Source organism: Channa argus, chromosome 14 (genome assembly GCF_033026475.1).
Source record: "Channa argus isolate prfri chromosome 14, Channa argus male v1.0, whole genome shotgun sequence".
Lineage (NCBI taxonomy): Eukaryota > Metazoa > Chordata > Actinopteri > Anabantiformes > Channidae > Channa > Channa argus.
Genome location: NC_090210.1, coordinates 20,510,765 through 20,530,487, shown reverse-complemented (window position 1 = coordinate 20,530,487; position 19,723 = coordinate 20,510,765). Strand labels below are relative to the sequence as shown.

Here is a 19,723-nt window from a genome sequence, read left to right as displayed (position 1 = left end):
AGACACACCCTGCATTGAAAGGAAAAACTAAATCCCCCCCCCCCCCCCCCCCCCCCAAAAAAAAAACAAGACAAAACTCTCAACAAAACTTAATGTGTCTCACAGGTGATTTGGGGCATGATGAAAAAATAGATAACACTTGGTTTAATTACTTGTTCTATCCACTTCCTATTACAAAATATAATACTTCGGTTTTTTGTGTGTTGCTGGATCACAGAAATCAATTGAACAATAAAGCAGAAACTAATTCATCTCAGTTCTGTATATTCATCTGGTCCTGGTTCTTGGAAGCTGATTACGTTGGAAGCACAGCAATCATTTTGGTTTCTCTGGCCGAGTGAGGAATGTGGGTGGAGTTGCAGGGAGTTGGATTGCTTTCGAAATTGCACATGCCTCATAACTTTCAGTATGCATTGAGAATCAAAGAGGGAGCAGAAACAAAACAAGTGTGGTTCAATGGGGAAAAAAACAAATGATTGATAGTTTACAACAAGCTGATTATTATTTTGCCTTCATGTAGTGTCACTGGGTGTCCGTCATGCAGAGAGCTACAATACATACCCAGTCTACTGTCTATCAACGGTCTCAACAGTGCTGTACGCAAAGAGGAAACTTTTTCTGGTTTGAAAATAACGCTGGAAAAACAAATCTGAGCAGCCAAGCCGACTTACCTGGAGTGTTGAGCAGGCGGGACTTCCTGCAGTGGTAGGAAAGTTCCTGTTCGCAGTGCTCTGATTGGCTGATGGCAGCCACGAGCTGCTCCTCTTTTGTAGAGTAGTCAAAGTGAACCAAATGCTGATTTACGCTTGGAAATGGTCGGACTCTGGTCAGCTCTGTGTTGTTGTGCTGTAACACCATCCACGTGTTCTCCTCTGTAGATACATATGAGAAACCACAAGGTACAGTACAGTGTTTGCTCTGTATGATCCTCAAAGTGCTGAAAATCAGGGGTATATGGTTTTCTATTTTTCTCATATTCTTCCAAACAAGTTTCTCTTTCTTCTCGTAGAGTTGAACAAGAACGCTCTTCAAACATATGTGTGGGGTTGTGCTTAAATTTCGCCAGGTATATGGACAAGTGTTTACTAATGTACACAGTCATACATGAAATTATCCAGTCAGAGGACCACAGAGTTTAGTTATATTGCTAAGTAAATTTGACTATTATCACCATCTCCCTCAGTTGTGGGTCAGTAGACCACCTACCACGTACTAGTAGGCTGCTAGGTTAATCATAGATATGCGCGGTAATTTGGCAGCATCTACTGGCCATAGTAAATTTCGCAGGAGCAAGTCTTATTAACGTATAAACTTGTTCCAAACCTGCAATCAATAACCAGAACCATTACCTTTTTCTTAACTCTAACCGAATGTTGTTTCTTTCCCATAAAGGATAATTAAGTTAAGAATTAACAGGTAGTAAAAAATAGTATCCTTTTACACGAACATCTGTATAATACTAAACTATCCAAAGATAAAGAGATAAGCAAAAATGCAGTGGTGCCTGAGAAACTCTCAGGAATGCACATACTGCTCACCTTAGATGGACTCTGTATACCGCATGAGGAAGCCTGTATTGTGTGAAGTGTTCAGTTCTGTATTTAGAGAACCCGGGTTATGCCTCAGTTTCACTAAGGCAAGCGGAGGACCAACTGGGTTCTTCGTGGTTTGAGCCTTTGCAACAGTGGAAGTGGCAGGGAATACCAGAGAAATCATGACAGAAAATGACTTTCTGCCATGGTTAGTAAAATGTAAAAGAATTTGACAAACTCTAAACTAAACTAGTTCAACCTGTGCCAACAAACGTGAAGTTAATTGATGCAAAGGGGAAGGAGGCACCGTCTTGTGAGGTATGCTTTTCATTGTTACAGTGAGGTACCTGCATCCCTTTAGTCATGTTTGACAGATTTGATGGAGATGGAGCAAAGATAAAGGCAGAATCGTGACAGGAAGTCAGAACACAGGAGGATCCACCAAAGCAGGTGGATCCTCACGGAATCGATGATTCAGCGTAACGTCAACTTCACAGGTCCATGCACAAAGCCAGGTCCATAAAGAAACTGTTTGGTTAGCTTGGCGACCGGCCTGAAGGAAGCCCTGACCTAAACTCCAGCCAATCCCAGAGGACTGGATTGTGGGTAGCAGCAGATTACTGTGCCTGTTTGCTCCTTAGATGTTCAACAGTCACATGTGCGTATAATGTAATTCCACAAGCTTTGCATTGGCAAGTGGGTGATGAGAAAAGATAGAAGAAGTAAACGAGAAGAGAGAAAAACTGAGCCACAAGGAAAAAAAAGCACAAACACTACTCATATTTACACAATTATCTCATAAAGCACCGAGAAAAAAAGAGCATAACACAAATCAACAAGATCTGAACAGTCAGGAGGATGAGTAATGAGAGCAGCCTCATCATCTACAATGAAATCAGTGTTAATCACACCCACGATGATGGACAGACGTGTGTCACCTGTCATGTTGCAGTAGACCCGCTGCGGTTTGATTGGTCCACTGCCATCCACGTCGATGTAGAAGTGCCCCGACGTGTTGCCGCCGTGTTTGTACGCCTCGCAGGACTGTTCGTACACCGCTGTGAGGGGAAAAAAAAAAAAACACGTGAATCCTATCCCATACGCAGCACCACAGCTGCGGGGGCATGAAGCATGTGTGCTGCTTTACATGTATGTATCACCGCTGAATCCTCACCAGAGTGAGGAGGTTTTCATTTTACAGCAGCGTCCCAAGTCAAGATGGAGCGTAATGGACAGAGACCGAGCTTGTCCACATTACAGATGGACATAAGAGTTGACCTCTTTGCGAAACTCTGCTCTTTTGCTATTGAAGCCTTGCAGAAAGGGAATCGGCACAGAACCAATAAATCTCCCCTATGAGCTGGTCTCACCGCCAATGTTCTATTTATTCACTCAGTATTTGGCAGTTTACTCACAGCTACAGACCCATTAACCTCCATTATATCACTCAGGCACAAACAGCTTTTATAAATATTCTGCAGAGGGGGGGCAGAATATTTAATGCAGGTATCTCATGAAGCTCATTGAGTCGCTTTGCTTGGGAAAAAGTCACCACACTGCACTCAAAAGCAAAAGAAACACACTATTTTCGGCTTTTCTGTCTAAGACTGGGACGAGTGTCTGTGAGCTACAGCTTCCTGTAACTAACACTGATATCTAGTTACTATAGGCAAAAAAAAGGGAATTCATTATCTGTCTTTACTGCTCTCATTCTCAGCTTTTTACCTCGCAGTCGCTTCTAATTTCAATTTTATATCCGTCATTGCTCTTTCTCTCCGTCCTCAAACCCGCCTCCTAGAAATTAACTTTACTAATTTGCAAGGGAAATTGTCTTAAGAGAAATGCACAGCCACTGCAATTAAGTCTTTATATGTTGGTAAAAGTCTGCCAAGTCACATAATGTTGATAGTGAACATGTTTTATTCAGTTTTCCCTGAAATATCTCTTCTTACAATACTTCATCTGCTTGTAAAGTAGCAACCTAGCAATGATTAATGAGTTTTCGTGGTTAAAATTCACTCCGCTCGATTAATTAAGGTTGGTAAAAGATTGTAGATGTAACCTAAAACATAAGGAAAGCATGTTTATTTTATTCACCAAGGTTAGCAAGGTTGCTGCCTCCAAATCCATCAGTGCTGGATTACAAACCGAGCACAGTGGGGAAGGTTTACTGTATGGAAATTCATTTATTATTTAAAGAATTGTACATTTGTATTGGAATGCAAACACTTAATGTGTGTGTAAACCATAATATTCACTAACTCCTCTCTATCGTGGAGTTACGTCTAACGTCTGCTTTTATTATGCTTATTACTGCGGGTGATTTTATTAAGCCGTGTATTACATTAGGCCCTGAGATCAGGACATGATTTCAGCCGAGGAGTTGTGGCTAGTTTTTGGTTTGCTGGGAAAAATGTGATAATGGTGTGTGTGTGTGTGTGTGTGTGTGTGTGTGTGTGTGTGTGTGTGTGTGTGTGTGTGTTACCTTTAGGGGGACAATGGCTGGGGCTGTACCCTCTAATGGGCCACATTTGTACCCTTTCGGTAATAACTGTACATATTTTTCAGCACCTTTCCGCTTGTGTGCAAATAATCGCTTTTTAGATAACTTGGTCAATGATAATTGCATTATTTGCTTGATTATTTTAGTAGCAAATCTCCTCAAATTGTACCTTAACTGCTACATATGTGTAGCTTTTACTGCTTGAGAACATATTTGTACCTTTGTACCCTCAAAATTTGCATACAGGAGCTGCTGTAGCTCAATTGGGAAGGTGGTCGTCCATAAACTACAGGGTCAGAGGTTCAACTCCTCGTCCCTCCTGACTATGGGTCACTGGTCAAGGCACTGACCCCATAGTCTCCCCCCGAGTGTGTGGAGTCAAACGTTACAGCTCCCAAGCAGGTTAGTCCACTGGCCATGTGAATGTAGACGCGTGACTTACAGCTGTGGCAGGTGGCTCCACTGTAGCCGCTGTCAGTGCAGTTACAGTGGAAGCTGGTCCAGGACTGACTGCATAGGCCTCCATGTTCACAGCGACTGGGAGAACACCTGAGGGAGACACACGGTGTCAGGGAGTCTATCTCCAAAGTTTGTCAGTGATTTTATTTCAATCCCCAACCTCCTGATGGACGTGAGTGGGAGGTTGCTGTCAAGGAAATGCATTCTTTTTAAATATACTGAGGCAGCAGATTTGAAAGGTCCGTGTGCTTATTTTGGCAGCCGGAACATCTGCAAACAGTTCTGCAGGTTTTAATTCCAGAAAAAAAAAAGGTTATTGTCAAGAGAAATACGCTTATTGGCTTACTTGAAAAAGGCAGCTGTTGTTTTGAAATTAACCTTACAATGAGTGTGAAGGCCCAGTGTGTTTGTGGGCACATCAGGATCAAACCTGTGACCTTTTGGAGTTCCATTATACATTAGATGATAATGATGACGGACAAAACAGGCTTACAGACAGTCACGTCTCAAAACTAAAGTGGACTTGATTAAATGTTTGTTTGTTGCGTGATATAAATATAGGAGCTCTGTCATGTTACCTTTTCTACTACGCGTTTCATCGCAGCCACTTTGTCATTTGCTCTGTGTGCACCTGTGTTGATGTCTGGGCACCAGAAGCTTTAATAAATATCATTATGTTGCAATAAATGTGCTTTAGACTGTATATGATTTATATTGATCCTGCCGTGGCCTCGTTAGATTCATCGTGGATAACAGTAATTTTATCCTTGCCGATTGCTTCCATTTGGATCAATCGATTTCTACAGCCGTTTTTTAACTCGCACATACACGAACCTCATAACGAGCATTTCCCTCATCTCATCATTTCCTCGCTCTGCGTTAGTGAGCGTGAAATGTGAGTTTGTGTTATGATATGTGGACATTTCTATGGTGTGTGTGTGTGTCTTTGTCCAAATCTAGGTGGGAATATTTAAGACTGTGCACAATCTGCAATATCGCCATCATTTAAAAAAAAAACAAAAAACCCCTGAATCACTTGAATCAGCTGCCTGTCTGCCTGCTATGGTCAGCTTTTTACCTCCATTTCTCTCTATACCACTTTGATCTATTGTGAGTGAGTTGCTGTAGTCATGTTATCTGCACAACATCAGCCTAAATGCTGCTGCTGATGATTTGTCTTAAAGTTACATTTAGGGGGGATCTTTATTAAATTTACAGATCTGGATCATCGGGGGGGGCATTCAGCCATGATGATGATGATGATGATGATGATGAAGATGAAAATGCACTTTTAAAATAAAGATGAAAACAGAAAAACATACTTTATTAAACACCAAGCACTTCTCACGATGCTGTTCACAATACAGAAAACAAATCCTATCACCAGCCGCACATCCACTGAAATGTTGTTCATAGAAAACACACTATTCATACAGCCCTAAGGAGACTAGGGAGTGGCTCTATATACTGTTAATCAGCACATCACTCCGCAGGGTCCTGTGAACCATCTGGTCAATTTAGCCTGACAAAAGCAAAAATTCAGCAGAACACTTTTAACGTCAGTCCGCTAAGAGTAGACTGGCTGGAGTCGGTACGAGTCTGCAGAGAAAGCCATTTTTATCTCCCCTCACACTGTGCTCCAGGCTTTTGTTAACAATCAATAATAACCTGGAGCACAGATTTAAGTGTGTCACAAAATACACGGCCCTTCGTACTGTACACAAGCCCCCCCACTGAAGAAAAGAAGAGATGAACGTTCATTTCAGTCCCCAACCCACTCCCCATGCTCAGGCCACAAGAAGAGGAGGAATAGGGGGGAATGTAGGAGAAGGACGAGATGATGAGGGGGGCAAACAGGTGCAGGTGGCAACAATAAAAGCATGGACAATGATTGTGTATTATCTTTAACACTCTGGCAGAAATAAATGTTGTTTTATATCAATTCATGAAAAACAATGGAATGACACCTATTAGCCTGTTTGCAAAATGTGGATTTTCACTGTATGCTGCATACTGCAAAAGCAGGCCCAAACCACCAGGGTCTCTAATGCGTTAACGCGTTTATGAGGCAAGCAAGCAGGTTTATGCCATAATAAAGAGGCTCCTGGTTGGTCTGAGTTCCATGCTGTTAATGGAGTGTTGGCTTTGGATAATAATACTTCTTACTACATGGCAACAACAATAAAAGACACACTGTACTGTATATACACCAACCGGCAGATATAATAATCTCTTCTGAAGTACGACTGCCATATTATAGCTATGTCTTCAAGTCCGTTTTCCACCTGACAATATCACATAATATCTCCAATCGGCCCAAAATTCAATCAGAAGGATTAAAGGGAGAGAGAGAGTGTTGGAGATTTTTTTGTGTTTACTGGGACTTGTTTTTTTTTTTTTTTTTTTTGTGCATTTGTCTCGTTGAGCATTCAGATCTTTTTTCACAAACTGTATTGTGCTAAAAAAATAACCTGGAGCAGGTCCGACTTATGCTCATATGAAACCAGTTCAATATTTGTGTATTTTTGTGTTTGCTGCACATCTGTAAACGTGTGCGTAACTGCATGTGTCCTATATCTAAGGGGTGGGAGTGTAATTGATGCAATTATCTCATTAACTGCGCCGCTTGGCATGGCACCAAGACGGCAAACTATAGGTTCTGCTCTCTGCTCTCCCTTTTCTGCCTCTATATTTATATATATATATTTATATATATATTTATATGCCTCCATATTTATATTCATATTTATTTATATACATATTTGCAAAACTTGTTTTAAATGTACCATAGGTTATAGCTGCATTAGACTGTATCTGCAATCTGAATCATGGGTTTAAACAATATAAAACAGATGAGCTGATACACTCTGTAAAATTCCTCAGGTGAACACAAGCATGAATTCAAGTGAACTTCATTGTCTTCATTGTTTGCACAATCAACTTACAGGGCTGATGTACCAGCCCACCAGGCCTCTGAAAAAATAAAACACTTTGACCTTTCTGTGGTATTGTAAGATACTGTAGCACCACTTCTCCTCACAATTAAATTAGTCTGCCAGGAAAGAAAAGGAGGAAAAAATGTGTTTTAAAATTACAAAAAAGTTGCTTCTCATAAAATGTATTAAAAGAAATCAAGGACAGAAGAAACATTTCTGCTTAAGAAGCACCAAAACCCACCTCTATTGGACACAACAGCATTGCTGCTGTCAAGCCATCTTTTTCCATTTCTCACTTTCCCACAACATTGAAAAATTACAGTAGCTTAAAAACTGCAGGATGGGTGCTGTGGGATCCTCTCACAGTCCAAAGACATGCATGTTAGGTTAATTGGTGACTCTAAATTGCCCGTAGGAGTGAATGGTTGCCCCCGTGACTCTGAACAGGAAAGTGGTTAAAGGTAATAGATGGACGGAAGCTTGAAGAAAAGAATTTGTCTCACGTTGTCTGATTAAATGCAGTATAATGTGCGAAAGACAAAAAAAGTTACATAGCAGTAAAGATGAAGAATTTCTGTCCATTACAAACTTTGCCTCCATGAGTGCATTCGATGATGGTGGCAACTGAAATCTGTTCAGGGCTTCACTGTTAAAACTGTGGTGTGACAAAGTGCTAGAGTATTAGAGGAGTGTTGAAATGGCAAAGCGACAAAACGTCCCTCAACATACAGTATTTCCACAGACTTTGTGGAAACTGACCTGTCGATGATTCCACACATGTCAATTTGCAGGTTGCTGTAGTGTCCCAGCTCCTTTTGCTGCACCGTGATCAGATCTACGACGTGGCCGTCCAGAGTCAGCAGACGCATGCAGCCCTGGAAGACGTTAAAGGGGTTTCTGCATTCCTGACTCTCGTCTTCAGCAGGACAGCCTGAAAAAAAAACAACAACCAGTCATCAGTTAGATCTATTCAAACTGTATAAACTGTCATTATATTATTGAGTAATTTTGTTTTATGTTTAATATTGAATTATGGGTAGTGGACTGTGTTTTTTTTTATGTATATGTATTTTTTATGTATATATGCTCAGTGATGACAATAAAGATTTTTATATTCGAGTGTTTAGGTTTTGATCTATTTTATTCTTACCACCAAAGAAGAGGTGACTTTCTATGGTGACGGGAAATGAGGGGCTGGCGTGAGCAGAGCCTCCTTCCTCTTTATCCACAGTCACGGTCAGACGACTTGATCTGGAGTGCATCTCTAACACATGCCACTGACCATCGTTCAAAGCAGAACCTGGGAACCAAATACTCATAAGGACACACTGCACCAAATAATAATTGGAAAGTGGAAATAATATTATCATGCAAGAAGAAACAATAATTAGGGAAATGCCTAAACGTTGGGTTGACTCGGTACCAATGGATTTCAGGTGAGTCCTGAAGTGTGTCCTTTAGGACTTGAGGGACTAGATCAATATCTCATTATCGCTTGTGTTTCTTCCCACTATCAGTGCACTTCTCAAAACATCCTAAAATAACATCAGGCTTCTGCCAGAGTGATGTTGATGTGTGACCAGAGCTTTGACAATAGAGGATAATAACATACATATTACTGCATAATTGCAATTCTTAGAGACTTCATTAAAGCGATAAGTCTCTTTGTGTGGCCTAATTGTCTTTTCATCCCTCAGGACCAATGTATCACAGAAATGGTCGTAATTTACCAGCGTATTGAACTTGTTTGTTCAGTCGTACTTCATTACTCCACAGGCTGAAATAGTGCAAGAGTGATACTGTGCTTAAACAGGGTTTACAGGGATCTATACAGTGCCCTCGAGGGCTCAAGCACTACGAGAAAATTCATGCAAAAAACAAGGCTAATTTGAACCGAAAATCAACAATTTCACAACACAGGTGAATCATGCTGCAAAATGACAAAACACAAACAAATACAGAAGCACTATACAGATGACAACTTGACTAAGAAACTGCATTTGCATCCATGAACAGTATTTAAATCACGAGGGAAAAAAATGTAAATGTTGGAAAATGAGCCAACGTGTGTCAACTTTTGTAATTTACAGTAATGAGTCACGTTTTAGTGTCTCACTGGAAACGTTTGTCTGCAACTGACACAACAGCTGTTTCCGGGGGGGCCACTAAAAAGATACGGACCCAGCTGGGGCCATTATGTTTCTGTATTTGGTTGTGTTTACTTTTGTAATTTACTTAATTTTTTTTCCTAATGGATGGGCTTGCATATGTTTTCTCTACATGCACTTTGTCGAGCTCTCGGGGCCACTGTAGTTATATCTGTTATAGATATCGTTTTTTAACTAAACTTAAAAAAGTGTATTTTTCTGCTGATTACAAGCTGCAATTGTAACAGGTCTGGTCGACTAGCTTCCTTTAAATGGACATCACACTGACCTTATTAACTTGCTAGGCAAAGCAAATACAAATATGGTGGTGATAGTAATTTTACCCAGCAAAATCAATTGTCACTGGCTAAAAATGAGAAATCTTCTTTTCTATACTTCTGGTTGAAATGAATAGCTCACAGAAGTTACCATTATTGTAACAGATACAGAAAACGCTGTTATCAAAGTAAACTGAATATTTGATGTGCATGAACCGAAAGATTCGCAGGGGTGTAAGATTGGGTTTTGTCAGTGATGTCTCACTGACCTGCACTGAGCTCCAGCAGCGCCCTGCCGGCTTTATGAATCTGCAGCCGGAGTCTGGCCTCGCTCAAGTATAGCCAGACGACGCCACCTTGCTGAGGGAGGTCAAAGGTGAGCAGAAGTCCAGCCTTGTTCCACGTCCTGAACTGAAACGCCACAGACAAGCCCCCTAAAGAGGTCGCCATCAGCCCCGGCAACTGGAGGAAGCTCCGGGGGCCGGGGAACGTCACGGCAACAGCAACTGGCTCAGCACAAGAAAAGGTCACATTGCCCTGAGAGACAAACATGCAGAGTGGAGGGAGAGAGGAGGCGGTGGGGCAGAAAAGTGATTACTAGAAAGAAAAAAAACAAAAAAAAAACAACATAAAACATGAATATTAATTATTTGAAGAGGGCGTGTTGATGTGATCTTCTGTCACAGTGATCTCATCAGCAAGTCTCCTTTAAGAGGACAAGGTTATTATCATGATAATAAGATTAGGAAAGCAAAGTAAAAATAACAAAGGCACCTAGCTCGGAGGTAAGACACATAATAATGAACATAAAACAGAGAGAGCATACACACATACACTAGGAACAGTACTACAATATCTTGACATCTCTGTTACAGTCCATTGTTTAGAGCGGCGGTAATGATACCGGGTCTGTCGCTAAAGCTTCAGCAGTAATATATTACACTCTTGGCTCTCTGCTGGGAGGATCAGCCTGCTATCTTTATATTGCTCTGGAAACACAGATGACATCTAAAAGCCCTTTGTGGTGCAGTTAAAGTGATGTACTATAATTCATGTTGGTGTTGGCTTTGCTGCCACACTATACACCGTGAAAAGTTACCTTAAACAACCCTGAGCACCAAGACACAAGTCCTCCTCCGCCCACACTCGTGTGTCCTTCGTACCACTGCTCCCCTCAAAGAGCACGGTTCAGTCCCTTTATTAAACATGACTATGACTTTGTGGCTGCGAATCACAGCACCGATTGGGCTCAATTAATTACCCAGCCATGCATCCCTGAACCTCTTTGCCAACAATTCATGTTGTTTTTTTTTTTTTTTTCTGCCGCGCAAATCTTTACTGTAATGAGAGAACATTTACAGGGTAACTCCACAGAAACGCTTCACAGCCTTTCCCCAACGAGTTCGCTCCACTCACTGTGAACATCTAAGGTCCTAATGGCCTATAGATGAGGAGTCATAGGGAGAGTTTAACTGTCTATATTCCTTTGTCATGGGTTCATTATCCAGCCAGCAGCTCATTTAGCAGCAGCATCCAGATTAACCACCAGCTACAGTGTCTAAGTGGTAAAGCCAATAATTCAGCAATACCAAACCAAGCACAGCGGGGGGGAAAAAGAAAATCACAGGGAACACAAATACCGAAGGAATGCATTTATTCATGACTGACCAATAAAAAAAAAAAAGACAGACAATATCAAAATAAGAACATAACTCACAAGAAACTCTAACTCTAGAAGTTATCCATGCTGGTATGTGGTTATGTAGAACCAATAAGTGACAAATATTTCACCCAGCAGATAGGTATCAGTGTTTCAATGAGCAAAAGGCCACTTTCTGAGACAGTCGTCCAGATTTCAGTTTCCTGTGGACATTCTTCAGTGACTGATGCAGCAGTCAGTTATATAGACGCCCACACTAAAGTGTTACTTTAAAAACACATACAGGTAGCTGTTCTCTGCAGGATGTTTACAGTAGATACTGTGGAAAACTGCTTCACCTTAAATGGCTCTCTATAGAGAATGTTATCAATAATTAGGATCAATACAAAATTTATTTAGCGTATTAAAACAGTGGCCCCTATATTTACAGACTTAAGACATACAATAGACATTATTTTTTTAAGATTTGTATTTTTAAATGTTTGCCGTTATTAGATGTGAAAATTGAAGGTTAGAAAAGTGACGGGTGTGAAATCAAAATGTTTTATAAGCAAAGCAGAAAAAGGTGCATTTTAGCACTATTGTCATTCTCTTAACAAACTGTAACAACTGATTACTTGCAAAGACTGAATGTTGGTATATATGTGTAAGTGGTTCTATTATCAGTAGGTTAAGTAGATCATCGTTTAGCAATAAACAAAACTTGACTCTAAGTGTTTTTTTTTTTAATGTTTGATTTATTAAGGCACTTACCATTGCAGTAACTTGGTGATCATTGTTTTTAGCTAGATCTATCAAGTTGAGCTCATTGTACAGCAGGTTTTCCAGGCAGCCATGGAAATTCCTTTTGGCAACGGTGGATTTCTGGGAACGCTGGACTGCCCCAAAGGTCAACTTTAAAAAGAAGACAGATGCACATGCAATAACAAAATTACAATCACCACCGTTAGACCATCTAACTTTTATCTATATGTGTGTGTAAATGTAAATATCTGTAGATCTTTAACAAAGTTACAGTACTTTAGTGTAAAAGCGTAGGTTGGAAAAAGTGCGGACTAAGGACATCAACAAAAGCAAATTGGAGTCACGAAGCAGCAAAGCTGCAGGCCAATCAATAGAATGGGCAAAGATTGAGGTGAGGGTCATAGATGGTCTGATTTAATATAAACACTCAAAAAAATCATTTTGAGTTTGGTATTCAGGAAAAGCGTCTTAGTACAAGCACTGTGGCACTGCACAACCTTATCTGGAAAGTAATGTATTACTTATGTTTTACATTTAACTTTCGTGTTTGTACATTATATTTCACCACACCTGTTCCATGTCCCAGTGGTTGAACTCTGCGGGGAGTTGAACCCTCTTAGTGTGTGTGTCCACGGTGAGGTTGACGTGGGAGCCGCGCCTCTCCGTTACTACATGGTGCCAATGCTGATCATCCAACAGGCTGCCAAGGGAAGCAAGAGTCTGCGGTTCAGAGGATGAAGTCCCAGCTGGAATAGAGAAGGTGGAGGAGGAGAGAGTAATATTGGCAAAGTGAAGTTCTAATTCCAGTATAAATATTATCTGACCTTGTGCTAATGGAGGTAAAGACCGGCCTGAAAAAAATGATTCACTCTAATTAATGTTTTTAGTTTTTCAGCATCCCACAGAGAGGTCGTGCTCTCTCATTAGAGAGGTGAATACCTGCATGCAGTGTCACTAAAACCCACAGCACGAAGGTTTGAACCTGTCGGCCTGCTGTGTGGCGTCTGAATGTTTTCCCAGTGCCTGCTTGCCTTTCCCCTCCCACAATCCAAAGATCTGCAGTTCGGTTCACCGGTGGCTCTAAATTCATTGTGCGTGTGAGCATCTGTTAGTTAGCTATGGAATCCTGGTGACCTGTCTAGGGTCTGCCTCACTTACCGCCCAATGACAGCTCACATTGGCTCCTGCACCACCTTAAAGGGAATCACATGAAAGATTTTTAACCTTAACTTCTTCACCTGTATAAGGTCAGGTCCCTTAAGAAAGCCAAATCAGTCTTGGCTGATTTGACCCTTCCACGAAATGAAGAACATGCTGCCATCAGAGTGTAGATACACATTGCCGAACCAACAGGTTTAAAAGGTCATTTATTCCTGTTGCTATTGGTCTGACCAATGAAAATTAAATACTTATTTGTTTGCATTCTTGTTGTTATTTAGATTCATGTACTATTGTTTGGTGTTATTTGTGCTGCTCACTGTAAAACAAATTACCCCTTGGGGACAATAAACTTACCTTGAACCTTCTACAGCTAGAAGCCGAGGGATTTTTACAGCTAGCAAAGGCAGATGGAAGTTTTAAAGTCATTAATATTCATCCATCCATTAACTAAACCACTTTCCTGTTAGGGGTCATGGTGGTGCTGGAGCCATCCAAGCTCTTATTGGGCAAGAGGCAGTGTAGACCCATTCATATCTATAGGCAATTTAGAGTGTGGGGTACCTGGAGGAAACAGGCAGGTGGATTAAAATGAGAGGCAGTACTAGCACCTCCACCACAGTGCTTATTAATACACATATACTCCCTAAATTAGTACCAAAAGTTGGTAAAGTTGACCATGTAGTAGGTATGAAGTTGGGAAGGTGGGCACCACCTTCGATCAATCTGTTCACCTGGGACTGCTACTGTGGTTAGAGATTCCCCTAAACACGGTGTTATGACACTCTCATCTTGTCCATCGCTATTAAATTTGAATAATTTATCAACTCTTTAGCGAACAAAAGCGATGATATGATAAAGTAAAGGGTCTAAATTAGTTGCTACAATGAAGGGTAAGAGAAAAAACTGTTTTTACAACTGTATACAGGCAGGTATTATATACGCTGAGTGTTAGATATTCTTTAAGAGACTCCAGTGAGAGAAATGAAGGAAGATTAGAAGATGACGGACAGATGTGCTTTTGATTTTTCAGCTCGTTTTGTGAGAGGATATATGTTGGACTAAAACAAACTTCATCCATGGAGAAAAAGAGAAAAAGAGAGTCCTGTCAAAACATTTATTGTGATGGGTTATTTAATTAGAGTCTGGATGAAAAATAAGCGACAGTTCAATCAATATAAAAGGAAAGTTAGCATGAAATAAGGTCTTTATTGTCACTAATTAATGGAATAATTGTTATATAATAGGGGGAGGGCCTTATGATAGACTGTTTGATTAGATAGATAATTTGACAAGTGGCTGCAAAGAGAAGGCAGCAGTCAATATGAGAGAGCAGAGGGCAAACTGAACATAGATTGATAGAAATATGTATCAATCCATCCTTTTCCTTTTCCTCGGCACTGATCACACATGTAGGTCTGGGTCTGGACAGGCAATAATTTAATTGTTTGCACCAAATCAGAATATGAAACAGTAACATTATCCCCTTGTGTAAAGACCTGGAGTGAGTGAGCATTACCGTTACATACATGGTGAAGGGGGTCATCGAAAATCAATAGGCTACTTCCTGATGGGAGCATGAATGAGAACATGAAACATTAACAAGCAACAGGTCAGCAGACATGAATACGTTGAATGGATCAGTATGGTGGCGGGACAGAAGCAAATTCACAGGGTTTAAAAAAAGTCCAAACATGTCTGACACACAGCAAATTCTAATGGCATAAATCAGGGAGTAGTTTTTATCATTGCACCGCTGCAGAAGCAGAGCAAAAAGGCTGAACAGATTATTTTTTTTATTAATGTTGAGGAGGGTCAGGCTGAACGTGCTTTCCTCTGTCCTGCAGCATCTGCTGAAAACTCAGACTTTAACACTGTATCATATCCTGCTTGTAATTCCATTGCTGTTCACTAAATCTGGTTTCAAAGGAAGCCAGTGACAGCCTTTATCACGGGTTTCTGGAATCACCTCTACAGATCATTTCCAGACTGTGAACACACTTTGGAAAAGCAAAAATGTTAAGACAAGAATAATCCATTAAGATTTAATGTGACTGACTAAAAGAAGTGGCTGTAGGTGGTCTGGGGATTCCTGTCAAAAGTACTTTGCAGGTTCTGTGGAGTAATTTTTGTCTAAGGCCTAAGACAAGTTTCCCAGCATGTACTTTGAATCAGGCAATGATGGTGAGCAAAACTGACAAAACTGCAAATTAATTCCTCAAGCGTTTTGATCAAAAGATGATTCTAGTCATTTTGTAAATTAAACATATCTTCAACAGTAGCAATACAGCTGATAAACGCAGTAATGAGTTGCCTCTACATACTGGTAATACACCAACAGTTTTTTTTTGTTTTGTCCTCTCGACTTATCCTGAGTTCAGGGTCGTCACAACGGATCATTTTTGTCCGCACGTGGATTTCGCAGAGTTTTATGCTGGATGCAACCCTCCCCGACGCAACCCTCCCGAATTTCTACCGGGCTTGGGACCGGCACTGGGCGGCTGGGGATGGGGATGGGGATGGGCTGTTGGGGGTTCAGTGTTTTACCCAGGCACATCTCGGCATGTGGTCAGGAAGAGGGGGGAGGGGCACAAACCTCCAAACCTATGGTCTACCAACTGAGCCACTGCCAACCCAAAAGCCAATACCCATCAGTCTGTGACCTGGACGATCTCGTTAGTCTGTGCCGTATAACTCAGTTTCTGTCCGAAAATAATTAAAAACTCATCAGCCAGTCATGCTACTGTAATAAGTGACATCTCTCTGAACTCTGGTTAAGATACTTATCTTTTAAATATTCACCCAAACATAAAGAAATGAAATAACTCCACTGGAAATTAATGCTTGCTACGTAGCTGGCTTTCCTTCAGGTCACTCTACGGTGTTTCGGAGCATCTGGGGGCAAGTTTATTGACCATACCTCAATCAAGTGTTTTGGAGAAACATGTCACCCAGTGAAGTGGTGCGTCTGACTGATGTGGTTTTATTCATTCTGGGCACAGACGAACATGCAAATCCAAGCTGTAGACTCACAAAAAACCTGTGAGTAGAAGCAATTCAGTTTTCTTTTTGAAAACAACCTTAGACATAATTAATTTAGAAAATGACTGAACCTGCTGTTTTTTAATAATGTAATATTTAATGTCCTTTTAATATCATGCTGGAATTAACCCAAAATGAGGCTTAGCTTACAGCTAATCTCACCTTTAGCATTTTAAATATTATAAATAATTGATAATATTTTAATTTAAGGTTTCATTTACAGATGCTAAGCTGAAGCAAACAGCAATAAAAACAGTTGTTCTGAGACTGTGTGACTCTGTGTCAGAGCATTTCCCATAAAACAGTTGGTGGAGAAATAGAAAAGTAAGTTACCCAGTGTGACACTGTGTATAAAATAGTCCAGTGAGGAAAAGAAAAATACTCATGCACCCTACAACATGACAGCAGCTCAGTCAGTGTAACTCAACACTTTACTGTACAAAACAAGACAAAATTAGTAACTAGAAACTATATCATCTGCTGTCACATTTCTAATTAGTGCTTTCGTTTCTCTGTTTTCAAGAATAATGTTGCTGTTTATCTGCAGGGCTGTTACTCAGAGTTGCTTCATAAAGCACAGTGCATTACCTTGGGGTCAGACCTACATGTGTTAATGTTAGCAGAGCTGAGTGGGCCACGCGTGAGCTGAGGGTCAATGCACAGAGTACAGGACCTAAATCATTAAATATGAAAGTCCATGCAGAGAAACAGAGAGAGGAAGGGGGCGGGGGGAAATACAGAGGGAGGAAGAAAAAAGTGGATGAGGAAGCTCAAGAGAAATAATGAGACCAAAAGATGAAGGGCAGGGTAGTGAGGAGGGACAAAAGGGCTATCAAAGAGACAAAAATACACAACGATGCCCTCCCCCCCAAATATAAGAAACACAAATCAAAAGATAGAAAGATGAAGAGTGTGCAGAAAAAAGGCAAACAGCCTCTTCTGATATAACAAAAGTAAAGGAATATGAGATCAGGGGAGACAAACCAAGACAAACAACAGTAATTATAACCGAAAAGAACACAAGCAGCGCAGGCTGGGACAGAAGCAGAATAATGGGAGGAGAAAAGAAAGCTCGCTTGTTGTCTTTGGTGTTGGTCTGTCGCAGCAGAAACAGAGCTCCTACAAATCAGCCTCCCGTAATTTCAATGGATGACTTTAATTTCCTCTCTATGTGCTGCAGTCCCACTTTATAGTGACGCGGCTTTTCTTTAAGGAGACAAAGTGTTTCGAGGTGTAACAATCTTGCAAGAACATGACAAGACTTTCACGGCAGAACAGCGACTCTGATGTCTTTGTGACGTACGTCCGAATGGATCAAAATAAGTGTGTGGAATTTAAATCAAATCACTACGGTCTGATTGTGTGTGTGTGTGTGTATGTTTTAGAGAATGCAGCAGCGCAACATAGACCAGAAGCACAGTACTATAGTACTACACTCTAGTATGACAAGATACACACAATGTTGCTATGATAGCAATTGATGTGTGGGGCTACGTGTCCCATTTGTTTGCATACATTCCAATTTAGGTTTTACACATGTTTCAATGTGTCTTTTATGGAAATGTTTGGGAAATTACAGGATGACATTTCCTTTTCCTAATATGTTTTCACTCTTACTATAAGCTTTAAGAAAGAACATGGGGGCCGTAGAGGAAGGGAGGGATAAAGACTGATGAAAGAAGAATGGATGAAAGGGAGTCTGTGGTAAAAAAACAGAAGGCAGTGAGCTAGACATGGGAAAATATATAGAGAACGAGGAGATGGTGTCTGCGTGCCCCAGCTCCTTGCAGTAAAAAAAAAAACAAATAAAAAACGTCCTAAACCTCTAAACATGTGAAGGAGAAACAACCAGTCAGATGAAGTCAATTCATGCATCAAGCAATGCAGAGTCCAGCCCTGCAGCGACAGAGAGCGAAGCCAGTCATTTACACCAGTCAGGTGGCAGCGTGCATGGAGGCCGTCTCACTTAAACAAAACCAATCTAAGGTTACAGTAGAAGGCTTGTATATTGTCCTCTACCTTACGGGTGTTTTGTACCAGTATGATCACAGGTGACCCCCATGTCAGGAACAACATGGGGGTCACCTGGTGTGTCTACACATGAAATGTCAGTATGGAGATTATGTGGTGTGGTTTACCTCTGAGCAGCAGCAGAAGTTTTCCTCTCTCCAACTCCAGACTGAGGCTGAGTCCATCCCGTCCCTCTGCGTGCATGAGCGTCCCAGAATAGCTCAGGGTTTTAAACTTTAGACAGACAACTTCTCTGGATGTTCTCCTCAGTTCAGGACTCAACCTGTACGCCAGACTGCTGCCACCGCCACCGCCGTCCAAACTTACCGCATTATAGGCTGAGAAACAAGACAGGGACACAGCAACCAGATTATGTATCAGTCTGTTACATTGTATGGAAATAAAAACAGGTATTTTCATGAGTTGGTTTAAGGATCAAAGTAAAGAGAATCGCTCTTGTACTGTGGCAGAGTTTCAGAGACTGAGGGCATATCTCACTCTTGACCTCTCCAATATGTGCAGTATTCACATATGTTTCCTAGTATATGAAAGTATGTTTTTTTTAAAAAGCACAAAAGGAAAAGAAACCAATGGGAAACTGTGTGATAGGAGTGTGTTCTGAAATACTGTAAACTGATGTACTGGAAAATGATGTTAGAAAAATACTTAATACTTCAGTGTAAACGATCAGGAAACTAATTAACCCCCCGCACACACCCACACACACATGTCCATCCCCTTTATGTGAATACTTAAAGCATTTTCATACCAAGAAGTGTTTCTTTATCTATTAATCTGAATATCAACTGTTCTGAAGCAGGTTAGATTTGCCGCCTGAGTTGCCGGGATGCTGCAGATTGCCTTAAAACGAAGAAGCGGCATTGACCTTTGTGAATCCTTAGGAAAACCATGCGTCCAGTCGAGGCTGGTGAAGAAGATTAGACTTACTATACGAACAGCCATAAGTCTCCAGCCGGAGTCCGATCCGCCCGCTGGGATTCCAGTCCAGAGGAATGAGGCGAAGAAAGCGAGCAATGGCTGGTTCCTGCAGCTTGTGCTGAACAACACTGTCTGCATTAGTGTTACCTGGAAAAGACTAAAAACACACACGGAGAGACGAGGATTTAATAATCAAAGTAATTCCCAACAAAAGTCCGTGGAAATCCAGGCAACAGTTCGTATGCTTTTCTAAACTGCACGTGTGAACCTCACGGTGGTACATAAAAGGCCATGGGTCATCTTTATCTTCTGGAG

General features: G+C 41.0%; 1 protein-coding gene across 3 annotated transcripts in view; it reads right to left on the bottom strand.

Annotated features, from left to right (window-relative positions):
• LOC137098766 (contactin-associated protein-like 4) overlaps positions 1–19,723 on the bottom strand; it is an 84,527-nt gene that overhangs the window by 27,402 nt on the left and 37,402 nt on the right. For all 3 annotated transcript variants that reach the window (XM_067475345.1, XM_067475344.1, XM_067475343.1), the window contains exons 4-13: positions 19,418–19,565; positions 18,598–18,807; positions 12,830–13,005; positions 12,269–12,409; positions 10,125–10,392; positions 8,581–8,730; positions 8,190–8,361; positions 4,478–4,584; positions 2,471–2,590; positions 672–872 (exon numbers count right to left, since the gene is read on the bottom strand). In XM_067475345.1, the coding sequence (XP_067331446.1) occupies positions 672–872; positions 2,471–2,590; positions 4,478–4,584; positions 8,190–8,361; positions 8,581–8,730; positions 10,125–10,392; positions 12,269–12,409; positions 12,830–13,005; positions 18,598–18,807; positions 19,418–19,565 (1,693 nt within the window). The remainder of the gene's footprint in view (positions 1–671; positions 873–2,470; positions 2,591–4,477; positions 4,585–8,189; positions 8,362–8,580; positions 8,731–10,124; positions 10,393–12,268; positions 12,410–12,829; positions 13,006–18,597; positions 18,808–19,417; positions 19,566–19,723) is intronic.